Below are 21,526 nucleotides of genomic sequence, written 5' to 3'. Positions count from 1 at the left end.
ATCAGGTGGTTTAATCTTCTGCTAAAGGAATCTGGTGTCTAATTTTTAGCAGGTGCATTTGAGATTTTCAGAGTGTAGATTTTCCCTGCTGAGGACTATAAGGGTCTCTGCAACTGATTTGCTTTTGGCACTAAACTCTATTTTTGTTGCTGTTTAATATGTTTTTCCCTCTTCCCTTGGTGTTACAGGATTTCTTCCATTGAATTGTTTGTTAGTAGTTGTCTGCTATATTTTTAGGAATTCAGGTTTAATGCCTTCAGAACCTGCACTGAAGTCTCTCATTTCTGGCTTTAAAGTTACTTTTAAAATCTTGAAAGGGCTTTTATGATCCCTGCGTCACTAAGAGAATGTATTGAAAACAAAACAGTCAAAGGCATCTGCAAAGAATGGGCCAATTTCAGTCTGATTTGTTTGCAGGTGTATTTGTACATGCAGACACGTTACGTTCTCTTAACAGTTTGGGGCTATGAACGTACTTATTCTTTTAAAATAATCTTAGCTGTAGATTTTTCAGGACTCTGAAATGTGGCCATTTTCCGCGAGTCTTAATAAACACTTTTGCTTGTTGGACAAATTAGTGGGAGTAAATAACTCCTAGTTGCAATGATAGTTTGCTCTACTTAAGATTCCGAGTTTGGATGGGTCATTTTCCCCACTTTATGCCACCACCTATTCTATATGCAAGTGTCTGTAATTTATCAGCAAGGAGTTGTCATTATATTTTGCAAGCAGCCATCATGTGTAAAATGTACTAGGGAATCTGAGAACCTAGTCTGGAAAGAAATACTATCCAGCTTTCCTCGAGTGCTTCTGGAGAACAACAACAAGAATATTTGCTAACAAATAGAGCAATTTGCAAGATTATTCTTTAAATAAAATACATTAGATTGAATTTAAAGCGGCCTAAATTCTTGCTGCAGTTGTAGGTATCCTGGAGCTCTGTGGACAAGCAAAAACCTTTTCACACAATCACTCATTTTATTACCTCTTAACCCCTTTCTGTCTGTCACTACAGAGTATGGTGTCTGTGAGAACTTACGGAAACTGGAGATCACTGGAGTGTCTTGTCGAGATGTCTATGCCAAACGTAAGTGATGAAGTCAGTGCAGGTCTATATGCTTCTGTTCTTGTTTAGTTCCATTTTTAAAAGTGAATTTGCACTGAATTTTTATCCTGGGCTTTTTAAACACAGATTCTGTATTTCGTGGCAGTGATTTCATCTCTAAAGCAATAACAAGTTTGACTACCACAGCATTTTAATGCCAGACAGATATCAAGAATTGCTGTTGCCTCTCAATACCCCTTTGATTGGAAGAAACCACAGAGTCTGAGGGTTTCTGGAAATAGCTATTAGTTTGTGGCTAGCAACTGGTAACCGCTCACCCAAATCTGAGGACAGTTTTTAATCTGTCAGTAGGATTTAAAAAATACCTTCAACTGTTTGGCTCCCAATCACCACCTAGGTCCAGTTCAGTGAGAAATTTATTTAAAATAACTCTGCTCACATATACAGAATGCTCTTCTGACCCCAAAGGGTCAGCCATGTTACCAGGTCAGTATAGGTTTGGATCTTACCCAAAATACCACTTTGCCAGCCAGTCCTTTAGTGTCTAAAACTAAAGGTTTATTATAAAGAAAAAAGAGAGATATTAAATGGTGAAACTGTCACATATGTCCAAAGACTTCAAAGTCCATATATCAGGTCCTTACCAGTATTGGTGACTTTGCTGGCTTGCAAGTCCCAGCTTGGACGGGTCATTCAGTCCTTTATTCAGAGCTTCAGTTTGTAGCAAAGTTCCTCCAGAGGTAAGAAACATGACTGAAGACATGGAGAAGATGCAACTGCCCTTTATAGTCGTTTGCTATGTGGCCTGTGCTTTCTTTGTTTCAAACACAAGCTTCCCAGTACATGGCTTAAAAGCCTTAGAATTCTGTCCATAGGCATGTCCCTGTGTGCCTTGCTGAGTCATAAGGTGTGTCTTCCTTCTCTCAGTGGGTCAGTGGTATAGCTGATGGTCCTTAATGAGCGATCAAGCAGGCTAGGCACTGCTGATGCCAAACTGACTGGGGGTGTCGCCCAAAGTGTAGCACAAATCTGAAAGACAGACAGACGTAGTTATCTAAGAACTCATAATAGAAACACACAAATGAAATCATATCTGACCAATTATAACATTTTTGCAGATACCTTACATGGCCTAACGCATTAAACTTTTACTGTTGATATTCATAATATCCTCTCGTGTCCCCCAGATTCCATGCAGCGTCACAACTCATTTTCAGGACACATTTCCAAATAAGCAGCCACAGCCCATGCGTTATGATGAATGTTGCCACTTGCACGTGAGTGCTTTACAAACACAAACTCCTTGGTCAGCACAAGCCCCCTGGGAGGTAGGTGAGTTTCATCCCCATTTTACAGGGGGTGGGGGAGAACAGGCAGATTAGGGATTTGACCCTGAACTTGCATTTGAATGTAGGAGTCCCCTGCTTAGCCAGATCAAGCTGCCTCTCTTGCTAAGGAGTCAGAGGCTACATTGGCTGTTCTATCGCAGGAGCTGGTTCAGCCACAGGTACCAGCTGAGAGAGCTTTGCAACAACCCCAGCAGCAGCCTGGATGACACAAGGCCCGCAGTAGTGAATTGATCTGTCCTTGCCACCAAAATCAAGAGACCCAGGTGTTTCATGGATCACAAAGGCTGATGCTGAATTGGTCTAGCAGGGGATGGAACAACCCAGGATCTTTAAGAAATCAGCAATGACAAACCATTGGCTCCAGTGGTTGGTCTGCGGTTCCATGGCCCTTTACAGGAAGCAGAACTCAGCTTGTTAAAAATGAAAGCATTTGTCTTTGTAGGTCGCCAGAGTGAGTGTCCTGAGTGTGCTTTGCTGGCCCCAGGATATCTGGCTCCTTTCAAATGGACCTTGTGCTTTATTTGACTGTCAGAGTCGGTGGTGGCCTGGTGTATTGAACCTCGTGTTGGGAGCCAGGAATCCTGAGTTCTGATCCCAGCTCTGAGACCACTGCTGTGTGGCCTTGACCCAAGTAACTTCACCTCCCCATTCCTTAGTTTCCCTCTCTGTAAAATGGGAATGGTACCCCTTACTTCTCTGGGAGACCATGCAGGGAACTCCAGTGTATGCAATGTTTTGAAAATGTCTAAGGAAACCTCAGTCACTTCAGACCCTTCTTTGCTGTGCAGTGTGACTTTCATCATAGCCAGAATGGTGGTATAGTTACAAATTATCTATTAATTATGTACCTGATGTGGTCCTGTTTTTGCAACTTTTCCCACTGATTCTTTACACTTCAAAGTACCTCTTAATATAATTGACATCTTTAGCCTCTTTCAATGGCAATAGGTCCTTGGTGAGCATTTAGCCCCATAGAACATAATGTTTTACCTGTAGAAAGATGCCATACACTCTATTCCATTTGTAAATAAAGAATCTCTTACCACACATCTGAATCCTGACCTGTGCATATCTCCAGACTTCTGCAGAGTCAAAACACTTGTCAGCTCATTCCTCCTTTCCTGAACCTTACCCTGTTTTGCAGGGATATGAAATCTTTGGCGTGTGGTCAGTTTAGATTCAACAAACATCTCTGTTTACAAACCTACTGGTACTTTCCTGCTCAGCTTTCCTGAAAGGATTGCCTGGTGGTGTGTCCTCCGACTCTAGTGTCATGCAGAACTCTTGGCAGAATTCAGGCTTGAAGGTGCAAACAATCAAAGTTTGTTCTATTCTACATGCTACACTAAGACAAGGGGGGATAAAGCCAAACCCAAGATCTTAGAGGGCATAATGAAACAGATGCTTGATGGTGTTTTGAAAACAATTAGCTGGATTGAAGAGTGAAAAGAGCAAAAAGCCTTCTCCTGCGTATGTTGAGAAGCTCAGACTTCACTCGAATTTGTTTGGTGACATCAATAACTTATGAGGGAATCATAAAATGTGCCGAATTCTTCTGAGTGGCTGATCTGGGCTGGGGGCTGAAGAAGTGCGCCTTAAGTCAACAAGGGACTTGACCTTCCTGTCTGGTTCAGATTAATGTTATGTGATGGTCAGAGGGGAATCAACTTCTCTGGTACTTACCCTGCTGTGTCTGTCCAGGTATAAATCCACGAGTGAAGTCAGGGCGTTTTATGAAAATCCTTCCCGACTACGAACACATGGAGTACAGAGATGTTTACACCTGCCGTACGTACCTCCCATTAGCAAACGCTTTCTGCACTGAGCACACATGTGGCGCTGCATGGCGTGTGAAGTTACTGCAAGCAGCTACCTCGGGGGCAGAATAAGAGCTGTCACCCAGGCTTTCCCGTGACTTGGTTCTCATGCACTTTGTTCTGACCCTCTAAGGTGATACTTTAGGTAGTTGTAACATAGGGATAATAGTACTCACCTCTCTGGTGAAGTGCTTGGTGTTAGAGAGCATCCTATCCAGGGTTGGCACTGGTGGAAACTAACTAGGCACAGGTAGCAGATGCTTCCAGGGCAGTGGGCTTGAGCGTACTGTGGAGATAACACATTCCAGCTTGCCATTAGGGGAAGGAGGAGGGCTCTTGGGACCAACTCCACCCAGCCTCAGAAATGACACTAATAGGCTCTAGATCCGTGGTTCTCAACCTATTTACCATTGTGGGCCACATCCAATACTACCTGTATGGCCCTGAGGATGTCACATGGGCCACAGCTGTGTGCTGACTAGTCTGCAAGCTGAAAACCACTTCCCTAGATAGACAAAACTAGGAATATAGGTGTGTGTTAGCTTTTTCTTGGGTGTGGGCAGAGATGTCCCCTTTATTTGTCCCTCTGGGTGAGTCTAAATGTTGTCAGTTCTGAAAGTTTCCCATAGATTTCTCTGAACTGTAGTCCCTCCCTCTCTCTCTCTCTCTCTCTCTCTCTGATATCTAGTGGGGAGATCACTGGACTTCAGTAGCCCAGGAATCATTGCTGGAGGCATGTCATTTACAGAAGAGAATTCCTTCTTTCTCCCTCCTCCCAATAAAATAAAAAGCACTCTGGACTTCAGGATTCTTATTTAATCCTAACAAAGGGAAGTTTCATAAGAACGGCTATACTGGGTCATGCAGTGCCACTATCTAGCCCAGTCTTTGGACAGTGCCCAGTGCCAAATGCTTCAGAGAGAATGAGTGGAACAGGGCAATTACTGAGGGATCCATCCTCTGTCATCCAGTCCCAGCTTCTGGTAGTATGAGGTTTAGGAACTCAGAGCATGGGTTTGCATCCCAGACCATCTTGGCTAATAGCCACTGCTAGACCTACCCGCCTTCTATAGGGAGAGATCCTGAAATGTAACCTTGATAGAGTGTGAACTCTGCTTGTGTCTGAGTGAACACTGAGGGTCTCTGCTTATGTACACCCTGAAAATCTGAACCCGTTTAGGAATCAAAATTATGCTAGAAAGCCCCATGATTCCGCTGCTCATGGGACCTTTAAACTCGAGTTTCCTTGGATGCATGTAGCTTAGTGAAAATATTGAAAAAACAATGAGGAGTTCTTGTGACACCTTGGAGACTAACACATGTATTTGGGCATAAGCTTTTGTGGGCTAAAATGGATGGGTTACTACAGAAACTAAATACTAATTTCCCCCAACTGTTAGTCTCACTTTCTTGTCAACTGTTTGAAAGGGGCCACCTTGATTGCCACTATAAAATTGATTTTTCCTCCTGTTGATAATAGCCAACTTCCATTTCAGTTGAATTGTCTCGTTAGAACTGACCCTCACTTGGTAAGGCAACTCCCATCTTTTCATGTACTGTGTATATATATGTTCCTACTGTATTTTCCACTCCATGCATCTGATGAAGTAGGTTTTAGCCCACAAAAGCTTATGCCCAGATAAATGTGTTGGTCTCTAAGGTGCCACAGGGACTCCTTGTTGTTTTTGCTGATACAGACTAACACAGCTACCACTCTGAAACCTGAAAATACTGAGTGATCCTGGAGTAATCAGCTGTGGTTGGCTCATAGACAGTACGTTAGGGATCACCTTTACTTTGGTGCCTTCTAGTGCAACCTGCAGTCCAAACATAACCCCAAGTTCTGTGCTGTAATTAGGCTTGAAAAGGTTAGTGTTTTATCAGTAAATGATCTACCATACGCATGCAAGCCAATGAAAAAATATTTCCAATGATGCTGATAGAAATTTACAGATAGGCAAAGTGTAAAAAAAAAAAAAAAAAAAAAAAAAAAGGCTGCTTGAGAATTTCTTAGCGTTTGACTGAAGGATATTTACTCTGTATATTTTGATGTGTGATATTGACATTTTGTGTGTTAACTTGCAGGGTAGCTTTTTGAATCTCAACATCTATTCAGAGGGGTAGCCGTGTTAGTCTGGATCTGTAAAAAGCAACAAAGTCCTGTGACACCTTATAGACTAACAGACATATTGGAGCATAAACTTTTGTAGTGAACACCCGGTTCATCAGACCCACGAAAGCTTATACTTCAGTACAGCTATTAGTCTATAAGGTGCCACAGGACTCTTTGTTGCCTTCAACATCTATTGTTATTAAATAAAGATTATCCGACCCTCCCCATAAATTTTCACTGTCACAGGCAATTAACTCGATGAAAAATGCTTAAAATCCAAAACTTTGCACGGATGTGAAATTTTAAACGGATACTAATCAAAAGAAGATTTAAAAATATTAACCGTCAAAATTGTAAAAAAGACAAACAAAAAAAGAAAACTAATCCCACCCTCCGAGATTTTGCTAAGCCTAGTTAGTCCATGGCCATCTTTGCTTTTAATGGAGAGAGTGTTCCGATACCATGGTGAGGGATGCAGTATAAGAACCTGAATAGATGTACGGAGATTGTAGACTCCTGCTTGCTTTACTCAGACTTGATCTGAATGTTCTGATTTATATCACTTTATCCAAATCAAGTGCCATCCTTGTGCTATTGGAAAACTACGAATTCAGCCTTTATTGTTGCAAGATTTGAGTGTCCCTGTACCGTCATCTGCTCTGTTAGCACACTTCCCAGTATGCCAGAATACCTTTCCGTGCTCTGTGCTGCAAACAGCTCCAAAGAAAGCAGGTCTCTGTAGTATTTCAGAGCCTGTGATGTACATCTCCCATGGAGCAGCTACGCCCAGCAAACAGTCCTTTCTCCGTGAGTGTACATAACTCTCACCATTGTTAATGTATCAAGGGAAGAATAGCAGGGCCCGAGGGTCTAATGCTCTGGGTCTGGAACATGGTGGGACTTTGATCTAATGCAGTGGTAGGCAACCTATGGCACACGTGCTGAAGGCGGCACGCAAGCTGATTTTCAGTGACACTCGCACTGCCCTGGTCCTGGCCGCCGGTTCGTGGGGCTCTGCATTCTAGTTTAATTTTAAATGAAACTTCTTAAACATTTCAAAAACTTTATTTACTTTACATTCAACAATAGTTTAGTTCTGGGGTTGGCAACCTTTCAGAAGTGCTCTGCCAAGTCTTCATTTATTCACTCTAATTTAAGGTTTCACGTGCCGGTAATACATCTTAATGTTTTTAGAAGGTCTCTTTCTATAAGTCTGTAATATATAACTAAACTATTGTTGTATGTAAAGTAAATAAGGTTTTTGAAATGTTTAAGAAGCTTCATTTAAAATTAAACTAAAATGCAGAGCCCCACGGACCGGTGGCCAGGACCAGGGCAGTGTGAGTGTCACTGAAAATCAGCTTGCGTGCCACCTTCAGCACGTGTGCCATAGGTTGCCTACCCCTGTTATATTATAGACTTATAGAAAGAGACCTTCTAAAAACATTAAAAGGTATTACTGGCATATGAAACCTTAAATTAGAGTGACTAAATGAAGACTCAGCCCACCACTTCTGAAAGGTTGCTGACCCCCGATCCAATGAATGAAATCAACTGAGAAAAACCAGTTTTGCTTTGTCCTTGGGGTTATGTATAAAGCCACCTCTGCTATCAGTGGGATGATAGCATAGTTATTTTGTAGAGGAGGGTAATGCAGGATGGAGTTACTAACTCATTGGCACTTGGGAGTGTGGTTTCATGGCATGTGCTAACGTGGTGTGGATGCTATGGACTCACCTGCACTAAAGCTTTAAAGGCAGCTGTTGGATTTCAGCCTACGAGGGTTTGAAGCAGCCCTGGAGCTGGTGACTTCACCGTGAGCTAGGATGAGTGAATTAGCCTGGCAAAGCAGTGACTGTTTCATAACAGGAACCTGTGGCCAGCATGTCCGAATTGGACCCTCTGATGCACCCACCAGCCCAGTTCTCCACCTGGAATGAAATGAAACGGGGTCGCCACGCTGCACAGCAGGAATCAGAATTGCTTTACTCATTTAGTGAATAACTGATATAGCAAGTTTGTTGTTTTCAGTAGCTCTGAACTTGCATTTCAGGCTGTTTTCCTAATGGTGAACTTCTTGGTTGTTTCCCCACCCTCCCAAATTATTGACGTCTGATGCCTGTTTCCTCTGTAGGTGAGCCTCAAAGCAGTAGTTCTCAAAGCCAGTCTGCCTCTTGTTCAGGGAAAGCCACTGGTGGGCCAGGTCGGTTTGTTTACCTGCCGCGTCCGCAGGTTCGGCCAATCCCAGCTTGCACTGGCTGCGGTTCGCCGCTCCAGGCCAATGGGGGCTGCAGGAAGCGGTGCGGGCCAAGGGATGTGCTGGCTGCCTCTTCCTGCAGCCCCCATTGGCCTGATATTGGAGCTTGCCAAAGCAAACTCCCTCCTAAAGGAGTTGGGGGAATGTGCTTCCTCCTGCCCTTTCCCTGACTGAATACAGTCCCTTTTTCAAATGGCCTCCGATCTGATGGCTACCTGGTGGCCCTGTGAATGGTGGATCAGTCAGTTTCCAGCAGATGCATCCTTGGGTTTGTCTACGTGAGGGAATAGCTACCCTGCTTTAAACTCTCACTCCAGCTTTACTTCCCTGTGTAGACAAGCCCTCTGTTGCAGACATTGCCATAGTTGATGCTAATTGGCCATCCATTGTTGGCTACCTGAATGAGCTGCTGAGACTGGACACATCAATCACACTACTGGAGGTAACCTCTCCTAACCAGGGACAGCATGCACTGGAGCCAGAAAAGCTGACCCTGGGCCAGGACAACCAGAAGGAAATCCCTATACACATCATCTTGATGGGGAGAGGGGCCTATATCCCAAAGGGATCTCTTCTTAGGGACCATCTCTATCTCCTCCACCTCTTTGAAGGCACAAAGAGAGGAGGGGAGTCCATTGGAAAGGAGAGGTATGGTGCTTCCAACCAGAATTGGGAGAGAGCTGCCAAGCTCATTCCTAATCTCCCTCACTTTTCAGTCAGAACTGTAACTAACCAGGTCTTGATTGCAGGGAATGCACCTGCTGAGCTGACAGGCTCAGGCATTGCAGCGCTGCTCACAATCTGAAATGAAGCCCAAAGGTTACCATTTTCCTGGAGACTTCCTTTTTAAAAAATACAAAGCCCCTCACCCCAAGATGCAGACCATCTGCTGTCCACCTGAGACACTTTGCCTGCCTCCGAAAGGGGTTATTGGAAAGTTCCAGGAAGAGGGTGGGGAGACTGCAGTTAGTTTTCAATGCTGCTCAGGTTGCAAGTTCTGTCTGGGAACAGTCTATTCCCATTCAGCTGATTAGGGAGTTTTCTGGCTCTGAACAGCTGTTAAAAAGCCATTCACATTACTGGCGAGAGAAGGGCATCTAAGCCTCTGACTGCTCGGTTAGATTTGCCTGCCATTGGAAGGCTGAACAGATTTTAATCCAAGTTCAAGGGTGATTGTGTCAGACCACTGATCTGGATGTTGCTATGACTCAGCCACTTTCCCTAAGCAAACATGGCCTTCCTTGAACTAATCTGTAGCTGGCTGATTACCCAAAAACTGAGTTTATGAACCCTGTTCAGTACAAGTCTCTCCTCTTTTGAACAGACACTTTCTTGTATTTAAAAGTCTGGCATTAAGACAAGACTTTTATTTGTAGCATTAGCCCTGAAGATAGTTCTAATGGAAGAGCTTTTCTTCCTCCAGTTCAGTGCTGTCTGCATTCAACAGCTGTCTGGTTTTCGATTCTAATCTTAAAAGCCACCAGCATTTATCAGCTGTGTACACAAACGGTGGAGGAGGCAGGTATCAGTGAGGGGGGTTTCTTGTGTATTAAATGGTATGTGCATAGTAACTGCACTTATACAAAGTGGACCAGATTTAAAATAGTCTCCTTCGTGCAGTTTGCTATTTGCGCTTGACTCCATGGGCTGAGTGATATTGGATCAAACATTCCTACTTCTTGTTTCTCCTGTGTCGCTTTCCAGTTCTTCCCTAGCATGGGCTGTTTGGGATTTAAACAGCCCTCAGCAGTGTCCTTGATCCCAGATACGGCTCTTTGCTTTGGCATTTAAATAATGAAAATATTCCTGTTTAGTTCTATACAAATACTTTTTAACATGTCCACTTTGGGATTAAACCCTTCCAACAGGATTCACTCCATCTCAGTCTGGCCTAGTTAAATTAAAAATTTCCAGTCTGAATTTGTCTAGCTTCAACTTCCAGCCATTGGATCGTGTTAGATCTTTCTCTGCTAGGCTGGAGAGCCCATTGTAAAATATTTGTTTCCCATGTAGATACTTACAGATCAAGTCCCCCCTTAACCTTCTGTTTGTTAAGCTACACAGATTGAGCTCCTTGAGTTTATCACTATCAATCAGGTTTTCTAATTCCTTAATCATTCTCATGGCTCTTCTCTGAACTCTCTCAAGTTTATCAACATCCTTCAATTGTGAACACCTGAACTTGACGCAGGATTCCAGCTGTGGCCATTCCAGTGCCAAATACAGAGGTAAAATAACCTCTCTACTCCTACAATGGCTCGGCTGCCTGTGATGGAGTGAGCTGGACGTGGTAACCCAGGAGGTCCCTTCCAGTCCTATGTCCTTTGTTCACATCAGGCTGTTAAATGTACTCTCATATTATGGGTCAGCTGGTGCTTATCTTTAGAATCTGAGATGAACAGCCTCTGTATTCTTCGTGGAAGGCAGGCATATGATGTAGTGGATACCTTCTGTTCCTTATGATTCCTGTCTGCATGTATCAGTGTTCAAAGAATCACTTGTGTTTGCAGTTTGTGGAAAACTTTCCTACTTCTGTTCCCTTTTTCGGTAGGCTTTAAATCTTAACTAGCTCCGAGAAGAGGATCCAAAGTACAAGATATGCTCCAGTACACGATGCAGCTTTGAGGAAATGTTGAAATGCAGTAACCTATTGAGATTTCTCCAAGGTCTTCTGTATGTGTTGAATCTGTAATGACACCTGTTCCTCTGGATGCTGTGCTCAGGAACTATGGGGCATGTGTGCTGCCATCTTAGTGGCTGAATCCGACGAGGATCAGGTGCTTAAGTGGAGTCAGGGGGATGCATCTGTCTGGTAGGACAAGAAGGGGATGGTCTCTTAAAGCAAACGCTGTTTGCTTTCCCTGCTCTCCCCTACTTGTAAGTTTCAGATCCCCCCACATTCATGCCTCTATGAAATCAGAGGTGTCTGATGTCAAGAACATCTTACTTGTGGTCAGGGAGGTGGATAGCCTGCACCTGTAAGGTCCAAGCAAAGCATATGATGCCTATCGACAGATCTCAATGAGAGGATTTTCTGATGGAAAGTTGCTTGCTAGTTGGGTTCTTGAATCTCTGCCTTCGTAAATCCTTGAAAAGTTAGCTTTTGCCACTGCATCCAGCCGGGCGTGCAGCTGTGCAGGAGAAATAGTGTGCATTTGCTGTAGGCTTCACGTAACAGCTTTTTGAAAGTCTTCAGAATTGGCCCCTCTCTCTGGGTTTGGGAGAACTGGGATTCTCTCTCCCAATCCCAGTAAGAACCCTGTTTGAGGGGGTGTCAGTTAACAATCTGTGAAATTTTATGGCAGCCGCCTCCTCTCCCCTCAAATCCCTCTTGCTGTGTTCATTGTGAAATGTCTTGCTTTGTCTCCTATTCCCTAGTGCTTCACCGATACCGACACATCTTGGGACTGTGGCAGCCAGACATTGGGCCATACGGGGGACTGCTGAACGTGGTGGTGAGTACAGAGATGTCCCAGAGGTTTGTTGCATCAGCTTCTGGCAACAATTTCATACAAGTTCCTTTAAAACTTTTATGCTTCCGCCTTTGGCGTAAGTTGGCATTTGCTGCATTGCGTTAAGAACAGTTTGGAAAAGACACTCCATATGCAGTTCGCTTGGCTGCCTCATAGCCTCGTTGCCACAGTATGTGATATGTTTACTTGCATAGTGACTAGTCCCTAAAGAGCAGTACAGGAGACATGATACTGACAGAGGGTCTGAGCCAAAGCCACTGAATTCAGTGGGAATGTTTCCACTGACTTCAATGAGTTTTGGGTTAGGACCACAGTGAGACCAAGTCTAGAGAAGCAGAAGAGCTGCTGAACGTCATTTTGCCTCTCTGGATTTAGAATTTTTGGGATTACTCTGAGAGGCTGAGGATAGAGGCTTGCCTGATGCCCTCTGATATCGTCTGGTACCTCTGCACCAAGGATCATGGGTTGGCTGGTTTAACATACTAAACCCATTGAGTGTAACCTTTGAGCCCAAGGCTGGCTTGTAGAAACATGTGTTCCAGAGCCTGATATCCAGGGCATCTGGCTGCAGCAGTGTGACTATACCAGAGCTCCATAGTGAGTGTACAGGGGGAGGGCAGTTATGGTGTGATCCACTCCATCTCTCACTCATGGCTTCTGGCATCAGGCAGCCTGATGTTTAGGGTCGCCCCAAGCATGGTGTTGCATCCCTGACCATCTTGGCTAATAGCCCTCAATGGACCTATCGCCCATGACCTTATCTAGTTCATGTTTTTTTTTTTAACCCAGTTATGGTTTTTGCCATCACAGCATTCCCTGTCAAGGAGTTCCACCGGTTTAGTTGTTCACTACTGTTAGCTTGTGAAGAGAGACCGCAGTGCCGATCTCTCTTTGTGTCTTCAGGAGAAATTTCCATTACAGAGTACTTGCTCTTCAAAGCTGCTTTCCCTTTGTGGGGTGAGGATTCAATGAGGTTTGCAGGAAGAGATGTGGGAGGAGAGGCTGGCTCTTTCATGCATCTTAGCAAGTGAAGGGGATTGTTGCTTTCCTTACTGGCAGTGAGGAATAGCGCACAACAATTCATCATCCAAAAGCCAGACATAATTATGGAGACTAGAAGTCCTTCCTGTAAGAGGATCACTGGCAGCATGAGCTCATCACAAACCAATTAGCACTTGACTAGCCTCAGCATAATCTTGCTCTCCAGAGCCCAATGTGTATCTGGCACCAAGCTGCTTGCAGTAATGACGTGAATGCTTATCCCATGAAACAAAGCCCTATAAAAGTGGTTCTTCCCCCTCATAGAGGCTGCACTCTGTCTATTTGGGCGGGGATCCTGGCACTGGAAAGCAGCTATCTAGCACTGGAAATGCATCTGACTGTTGAGAACAGCTCCTCAGTGCCTTTGGAGAGAGCCACCTCACTCCCTAACTGGAGAGGTTCTGGGGCTGAGGCAACAGCTGCTGCCCAATGAATGAAGGACGGGGGATCATTAACTCCATTTGTTTCTCCCACCTCTTCACAGGTAGATGGCTTGTTTATCATTGGCTGGATGTACTTGCCCCCTCATGATCCTCATGTGGATGACCCAATGAGGTTCAAGCCCCTTTTCCGGGTTCACTTAATGGAGAGGAAAAGTGCGACTGTTGAATGTATGTACGGCCACAAGGGGCCCCACAATGGCCATATCCAGGTGAGCTCCAGCCTGTGCCTCCCTCCCTCCCCTCCCCCCACACAGGTGAGTCTGGCTGCTTAACCTGGGCACCAGGCGCTGAGGAAGAGTTTGTATTCCCTGGGCCTGTAAACAGAAGTACCCAGTGGTAGAGAATGTGACATTACTACCGTGATGGGTCACGCGCAAGGCTTTTCTCTGTCCATCTCTCAATCGGCTTTCCTTTAGTGACCGCAAGGGATCACTTAGGCCAGTGGTTCTCAACCAGGGATACGTGTATCCCGGGGATACTTCAACTCTTCTAATCTTACAAAGAGCTACATAAAAAACACTAGCAAAGTCAGCACAAGCTAAAATTTCATACCGACAAGGACTTTTTTATACTGCTCTATATACTATACACTGAAATGTAACTACAATATTTACATTCCAATTGATTTCTGATTATACGGCAAAAATAAGAAGGTCAGCAATAGTGTGCTGGGAGACTTTTTTTTGCATTTTTATGACTGCTTTTGTAAGCATGGAGTTTTTTAGTAAGGTGAAACTTGGGGGTATGCAAGACAAATCAGACGCTTGAAAGCGGCACAGTAGTCTGGAAAAGTTGAGAGCCACTGATTTAGGCCATCTCGTGGTCAGTTCTGCTCTCTAGGCTGATCGCACCTTGAGACCTTGCTTTCAGTTGGTGCCTCTGCATTGGTGAGGATGGATCAGCCAGTGTGGGGGCACCAGTTATAAAGCAGGCTGGGGGAGTCAAGGGAAGGGGTGTATAAAAATGGTCCCATGCACTGACGTGTCCAAGTGTGCACAGTGACCTGTCATCCCCTGTAGGGACCTGTGGGAGTGTACTTGGGATAAGCCATGGGGTAGGTGGGATGTTTAAGGAACAAACTCCAGGGAGATCCTGCTCCTTGAATCAAAAGGCTCAATTGCAGAAGGCAGGTTGACATTGGGATTCACCCTTGGAATGACGCCCACTCGCTCCCTTTCCGCAGAGCATGGAGCTGCTGCATTAAGAGGCTGAAGCACTTGGCCTCCGTTATCTCTAGCGGTCACCTATTGAGTCCTTCTGCCTCATCAGTGCAGCTAGGGGGGAGCTGTCAAACTGCTGTCCAGCTTGTCGCGTTAGGATTCTGTTTGAGGCAGCTTTTGTTACATTGCTACATCGGCCTGCTGCTAACTTGAGCTCACCAACTCTCCTCCCCAATAACTGCAGATCGTAAAGAAGGACGAATTCTCCACAAAATGCAACCAGACAGATCACCATCGAATGTCAGGAGGAAGGCAGGAGGTAACAGCGTCCTTCCAGCCTGGCTGGAAAGAGTCTGTCACTTGCATGTCCATCTAAATGCACGGGGGTTAACTGCGTTTGTGAGGCACAGCAGGGTGTGGTGTTACTATCCGGTCCCAAATCTTTGTGATCTGTGTGGTCATGATGGGAGCTGGGATACAACCCCTAAGGTGCCCACCTGTGTATAATTTTACAGGTATTGGAAAAAAACAAAGCTGCTGATCAACAGCAGTTTCTGTCCTTGGGGCTTTTCTAATGGATAGAAATAACTTGTGGTTTGAATTTGCCGGTGATAAAACATGTAGCAGACCAAATTTATCCTCCTCCTGCTGATGCAGGGAGACCGTCAGGTACAGGCTGCACTTGGCCCTTGGGCTGCCCCTTGAAAATCATCACACGCAAATTTGTGTTGTGCATCCCACAATCCAAAAGAACCTCTTTTGCCACTGGGTAAGGCCTGGCTTCAGACTCCAGTTCACCGGACCGGCTCAGTACTCAGACTATACAACCACCTTGTTGGGAGACCTCTGTAATACTGGAGCACTATTGGTTGCTTTGCTGCACCATATGTGCTGCAATAGCCAAACACAACAGAGTGCGTGAAGGACCATTTCTGACTGTGTACCAAGGTTACGAGACAATGAAAACCCTGAGCTCCCCACTCCTTAGCACATGGCAAGATTTAAGCCACTATGTCCTTGTTCGTCCTATGCCATGTCTGACCCCTCAGGTTGCGTTTCGACGGCCTAGTCTGGAATAAGACGAGCAGCCTTTGCGTTCTTCACAGCTCTCACAGGGTGCTGAGACCTGTGTGAAGTTGGGCCTGTCACAAACAGGCACAATATTAAATATCAGCCATGCTTGCGTGCCTCGTTTTCTTGTAATTATGGCAAGAGGGGTTCCTTGTACTGCCTGTCTGCCGAGATGAGGGATTAAAACCTTGGTTAGCAGTGCAGGAGTAATACAATTAAATACAGCAGCTCTGCCTGTCAAGAGGAAAAAGCAGATGCATCATGAGAGAGCTTCTCTGTTAACTGCTGCACAGTGTAGAGATGCTCATTGCTGAGAAGTTCAGTTAGGAGTCCATCTAGTTAAAATCTGACACTCTGAGTTTTCATACTTCAAACTGTTCCATCTGTGAAGCTAAAAAATCAACCCTTTCCCCCAGTGGTTTCCCGGTAGAGGGCTAATGTATTGCAGAGGTAAGATTTTGGTCAGTTCCGTAGCAGATGAATAACGTGTGCACAGTCCTTTGGAAACAGTGTGTTGGGTAAGAGTGAGAGCGTGGAAACTGGAGGTTCTGTATGTAGAAGGTAAAGAATGCAGGCTCAGAAGATCACTTGAGAGGCTGATATCTTTAGTGGGGATGCTGTTGCCATGAAATTGTAACTCACCTTAGAGTAGTACCTTTTCAGAGATTGCTTAGAGCTGCTGTTGAGACACTTTTGGGAGGTTTCTCAGAGCTCATGAAGGATTTAGGAGCACAAATACTACAAGTCAATAGAATTTATTTTCCTCCATCTTTGAGTGTTTTTGCCTCTTTCTCCTTTCTGATGATCAGTACGCCATGTAGCATGATCCAGGGGATGGGATACAGGACCAAGACAACAAGGACTTGGGTCCCATTCCCTTTCTGACAAGTCACTTCCACTCTGTGCCCCAGTTTCTTTGTCATTAACGTGGGGGTAGTGGTCCTGCTCCCCTTTCATGAAGGGCCGTGAGGGCAGGAGATGGGAAGGGCTGTATAAAGTAATAGGTATTTTTGTTTCTGTAACTAGCTGGGCACATGAGCTTTTTCCTCGCTGACTGTCTACATGAATTCTGTTGCATGGCCAAGAGTGATGCTGTGCAGCTAAGGGACCATCATAATTATAAAGTGTCTGTGAGTGGCTCGTTGGCTTTACGTGTCTCTGTGTGCGCTGCAGGAATTCCGGACGTGGCTGAGGGAAGAATGGGGCCGGACTCTGGAGGATATCTTCCATGAGCACATGCAGGAGCTCATCTTGATGAAGTTCATCTACACCAGCCAATATGAGTAAGGGGAGCATCTTTTTTCTAAACATTGGGGTTGGGGCATCTGAACTTGGCCCAGAACACAGCTGTTTTGTTGGTTCAGTCTTCCTGGTTAACTGATAATGTTGCTGCAACACATGTGAATGGATCTTTTTCCTTTTACAGACTCCTGTTTTAGGGGCCTCTGCTGTGTTTGTAGAGAGGGTGGTATTGTCTGCACGGAAAATGAACGTATGTAATAGTCCTCATCAGGTTCATTATCAGGATTACGATAACGGCCCAGGACCTTAATTTGGATTGGGCCCTGTTTCACTGAGCAGTGTACAAACACGTGGTAAGACAGTCCCTTCCTGTAAGCGTAGTGAAAGGTAAGATGCAGCAGGGGGACATGGTGATAGACCATACGGTTACTCGGAATAGCTGTGTGCCCAGTAGATGGCTTTGGGTCATTTGATTTTGTGTAATCTTAAAATTGTACAAGCCTTCCCACCACAGCAAGGTGCAGTCGCCAGTGCAGGATTCTGTGAATGTCTTTGAAAGACACTCATTAAAACACCGAGCAGAGAGATCTCCCTTGTGATTGAGGACCTGGATGTGAAAGTTGGAGCTGTAAGCTCTCATACAGAAGTAGTGAGAAACAATGGTCTGGGTTTACAAAGGAGTGAGGAAGAGGTTTAGTTGAGTTCTGCTGCTGTAGTCAGCTGGTCCTTACAAACACCATCTTCACCCAGCGCACTAGACACTTATGCACATGGATGTCACCTGACGGTATAGCCAGGAACCAAATTGACTAGGTAATGATGCAGCAATGAAGAGAATTCAGTGTCTGTGTCAGGGAACTCTTGGTGCTGACTACCAGAGGACACTGGGTGTGTAAGGCTTCCAGAAATCCCCTGGGTCTGGGATCTGTGTACTAGTTCACCACGGTGTTGTGTAAGGTCTCTTCTGAAAGCCTGTGTCATACTGGTCATCGCTGTCATTGTGAAATGTATGTACAGATAATATGGAAGGGGTGTATGTACGTATACAGTGGAAATCATCTTTATAAGGTCTGTGAGTTGGGGCCAGCCCCAGAAGTGGTAAACAAGTTTCTTTCAGGCAGAAGTTTATCTGTGTAGACAGACTATTGTATATTTCATTGTGAAGTATTGACAGGGGATATTTACACTTTGAGCAAAATGCTAGTCAAGTGATCACAAAGTCTCCAGGGGAAATTACAAACAGGAAAACGCAATCAGGGTTATCCTGTTTGCAAGTGAAAACAATGGATTTTTCGGACTATAACTGCAGCTAAAGAGACTCAATCTGAATCTTTCACCTAGGAGGTAAGTTGTTTCATTAAAAAAGGACCACAGCCAGCAGAAATGCTGGGGGAAGAATTTGGGTAAGATAGATTTCATTAGTGTGACATCCTGCTCAGGACATCCAGGACTGTGAACCACTTGTTACCCCTCTGCCTCAGCTTTGCTGCCACTAAGCTGTATCGGCTCCCTGACACACCAGCCTGTCTGCCTCGCCAGCAAACTCTTCAAGATGCTGCTTGCCTTGCAGGTAACAATCTGAGTTCCTCCAGAGATGTGTCTCTGCAGTGTCCAGACCTTCTTGCTGGACACATGGAAATTATTAGATTTGCTGCTTCCAAAGAGAGAGAGCACCCATCAGCCTGTTAGGGTAGCTGGAGACTCAGATTTCGCTTTAATACACAGCACTGAGATGATTTTGTAATAAAACAAGAATAAGTTTATTAACAAAGGACAGCGATTTAAGTGATACTAAGCAAGAGAAAAAGAGAGGTATTGTCGTAGCTTCCTACTCAGATTTGAACCTTAGCGTTCATAACCTGAGAAGCTAGCATGAACCTCTAAGCTTAATTACCAGCTTAGATCTGATAGGCTGCCACCAACCAGGAATTTCAGTGCCTGGTACACTTGGGTCCCAAAATTCCTGTGGGACCCCAAGACTCAGATGCCCTAAGTCTCCTAACAAAGGGAAATAAACCATTCCCCACCTCTCTCCCACCCAGAGTTTCCTCTCTTGGCTAACCTGAGTTACTGATGCAACCTCTTTACATCACAATACTAAGAAGCATGTCTCCTCTCTTCCACAAGAGAGACAAACCCAAAGACAAGGAAACAAAAGATTCTCTCTCTCTTCCCCCTTACTCTTCCCGCCCTGGGACACTAGGAGAGTTAAACACAGAGAGCAGTTTTCTCCCTCCCCTCTTTCTTTTCTCCCACCAATTCCTGGTGGTCAACTAGGAAAAAAATCAACAGGTCTTAAAAAGCAAAACTTGTAATAAAGAAAGAGAGAATAGAATAGAATAACAGTTCTTGTAATCTAGATTAATACGGTTCATAAGAAAATGAATAAACAATAGAAAAGGATAAACAGCCTTATCCAAAAACAATAACAATTTAAAGTACTTATAGCCAAATACACATAAAGACTCACCACCATATACACACAGATGCAAATACGCAAACAATTTAAAAGACATAACTTTTTCTACCTTGTACTTACAGCTGGGAAACAGAAGATTAGAAGGACTGAAATAGATTCTCTCATAGCTGAGAGAGCACAAACAGACAAAGACCCATGACCAAGAAACACCCCCAAATTCCTCCCCTTAACACAAATCCGGTTCCTGATTGGTCCTCTTGTCAGGTGTTTGGTTCCCTTTGTTAACCCTTTACAGGTAAAGAAACATTAAACCTTAGCTATCTGTTTATGACAGGTATGGTTACAACAAAACAAAAATAAAGCACATTTTCTAGTCACTAAAGCTTAATCCTAGCAAGTTTCAGTCTTGGCCTAAGCAGTTTTTCTTATTCGCATCAAGTTACCAGCATCTCCAGCCCTCTAGGAGGGGAACCAGTGTTCACAGAATAAAATGGTGCTGTTCCCAAGTGATAGAGAAAAATGTCTAATTGTTCCCTTTATTACCCAAATCCATTTGTCTGTGTCTCAACAGCCAGGAATTTGCCCTGATGTGCAAACTTGTCCCCTGGTGTTCTTACAAACTGCCGCTTGTTTGGCTTTGTTTACCGTATATGTAAAGAAACTTTCATTGTCCTTTGCCTCCAGAAGACAGAGAATCCACATTCCTTTGTCTAGATAGGCTCCATGTATGCATGCCTCCCAAAAGATTTTAGAACCTATTTCCAGCTCTCACACATTACTCTTCGTGCACTACCCATACCTTCATCACACATATTTCTCCGCAGCGTTGTCACCAGTGATGTATGGTATCTTACATGACACTTTTAGACACACTATCGACTTCAATGTGTTCAAGTAATGAGTGTGTCAGCCTGATGTGAGTTGCATACAGTGGCGCCTCTGCCAGTGGCTCTTAGGGTCACAGTTAGACCTCCCTTGTTGTCATAAACAAATACTAAGGGTTAATGTTTCTTTACCCATAAAGGGTTAAAAAGGGAACCACACACCTGACCAGAGACCAATCAGGAACCAGATTTTTCAAACTCCAAGGGAATTTTGGGCGTGTCTTTTGTCTGACTCTCTGCCTCGCTTCTGAGAGTGAATTTCTCTTTCAAGCTTCTGTAATCTTCTGTTTCCAAGTTGTAAGTACAAAGGTAGAAAGACAGTAAGCTTCTATTGTTTTTTTTGTATTTACATGTGTGTAGTTTGCTGGAATGTTTAAATTGGATATCTTTTTGAATAAGGCTGTTTATTCATTTTTTTTAGAGAAATTGACCCTGATATTGTCAACCTTGATACAGAGAACATTTTATGTCTTTTTTCTTTCTTTTATATAAAGCTTTCTTTTAAACCTGTTTGAGCTTCTCTGGGTAAGGCTAAGGAACGAAGGGAGGGGAAATCTTTGTGTTAGATTGACTAGGTTTGAATCTGCATAGTCTCTGGGTGAGGGGGAGAGACACTTGATCTCTCTGTGTTTGCATTCAAGACTTGAAACGGTAATCTCCTAGGGCCAGCCAGGGAGGGTAAGCCGGGGAGGAAATAAAGGAGACAAGAGGTTATATCCCTTGAGACTCAGGGCATCTGAGTCTTGGGTCCCCCAGAGGAAGGTTTTGGGGAGACCAGAGTGAGCCAGCACTGTAATTCCTGTCTGGTGGCAGCGCTATCAGATCCAAGCTGGTAATTAAGCTTGGAGGGTTTATGCTAGGCACCCACATTTTGGACGCTAAGGTTCAGAATTGGGATTTATGCTTATGATACTTGTGAGTTAAGTGTTTAGGCTCTAGGATGCAAGTTATGATTGTATTTTATATGTAACTCTGTTTCCAGTACATTTGACTCTCTGTTCTTTGTTAAACTTACTTTCGCTACCAACAAATTTAAGTGCTGTGTGCTAAGCAGAGCGGAGTTCTGCAGCGTATCTGGTAAGCTGAGGTGTCCTGTTCCTCTTGGGAACAGAGGATCTGAGAATTCTTAAGTGTCCGGTGCATCAAGGGTGGGGCACTGCAGGAGATGCCTGGAGGACTCAAGGGTTGGTG

At 44.4% G+C, this 21,526-nt stretch overlaps 1 protein-coding gene across 2 annotated transcripts in view; it reads left to right on the top strand.

Annotated features, from left to right (window-relative positions):
• The window catches only part of FBXO31 (F-box protein 31), a 44,618-nt gene that overhangs the window by 10,433 nt on the left and 12,659 nt on the right, over positions 1-21,526 (top strand). Inside the window, exons 2-7 of one of the 2 annotated variants that reach the window (XM_032793760.2) lie at positions 1,016-1,087; positions 4,117-4,203; positions 11,981-12,057; positions 13,601-13,768; positions 14,964-15,038; positions 16,964-17,073. In XM_032793760.2, coding sequence (XP_032649651.1) covers positions 4,149-4,203; positions 11,981-12,057; positions 13,601-13,768; positions 14,964-15,038; positions 16,964-17,073 — 485 coding nt within the window. In that variant the 5' untranslated portion in view covers positions 1,016-1,087; positions 4,117-4,148. The remainder of the gene's footprint in view (positions 1-1,015; positions 1,088-4,116; positions 4,204-11,980; positions 12,058-13,600; positions 13,769-14,963; positions 15,039-16,963; positions 17,074-21,526) is intronic. The other variant, XM_032793761.2, reaches the window with a different exon arrangement.

Source organism: Chelonoidis abingdonii, chromosome 19 (assembly GCF_003597395.2).
Source record: "Chelonoidis abingdonii isolate Lonesome George chromosome 19, CheloAbing_2.0, whole genome shotgun sequence".
Lineage (NCBI taxonomy): Eukaryota > Metazoa > Chordata > Testudines > Testudinidae > Chelonoidis > Chelonoidis abingdonii.
This window is presented reverse-complemented; position numbering and strand designations above follow the sequence as displayed.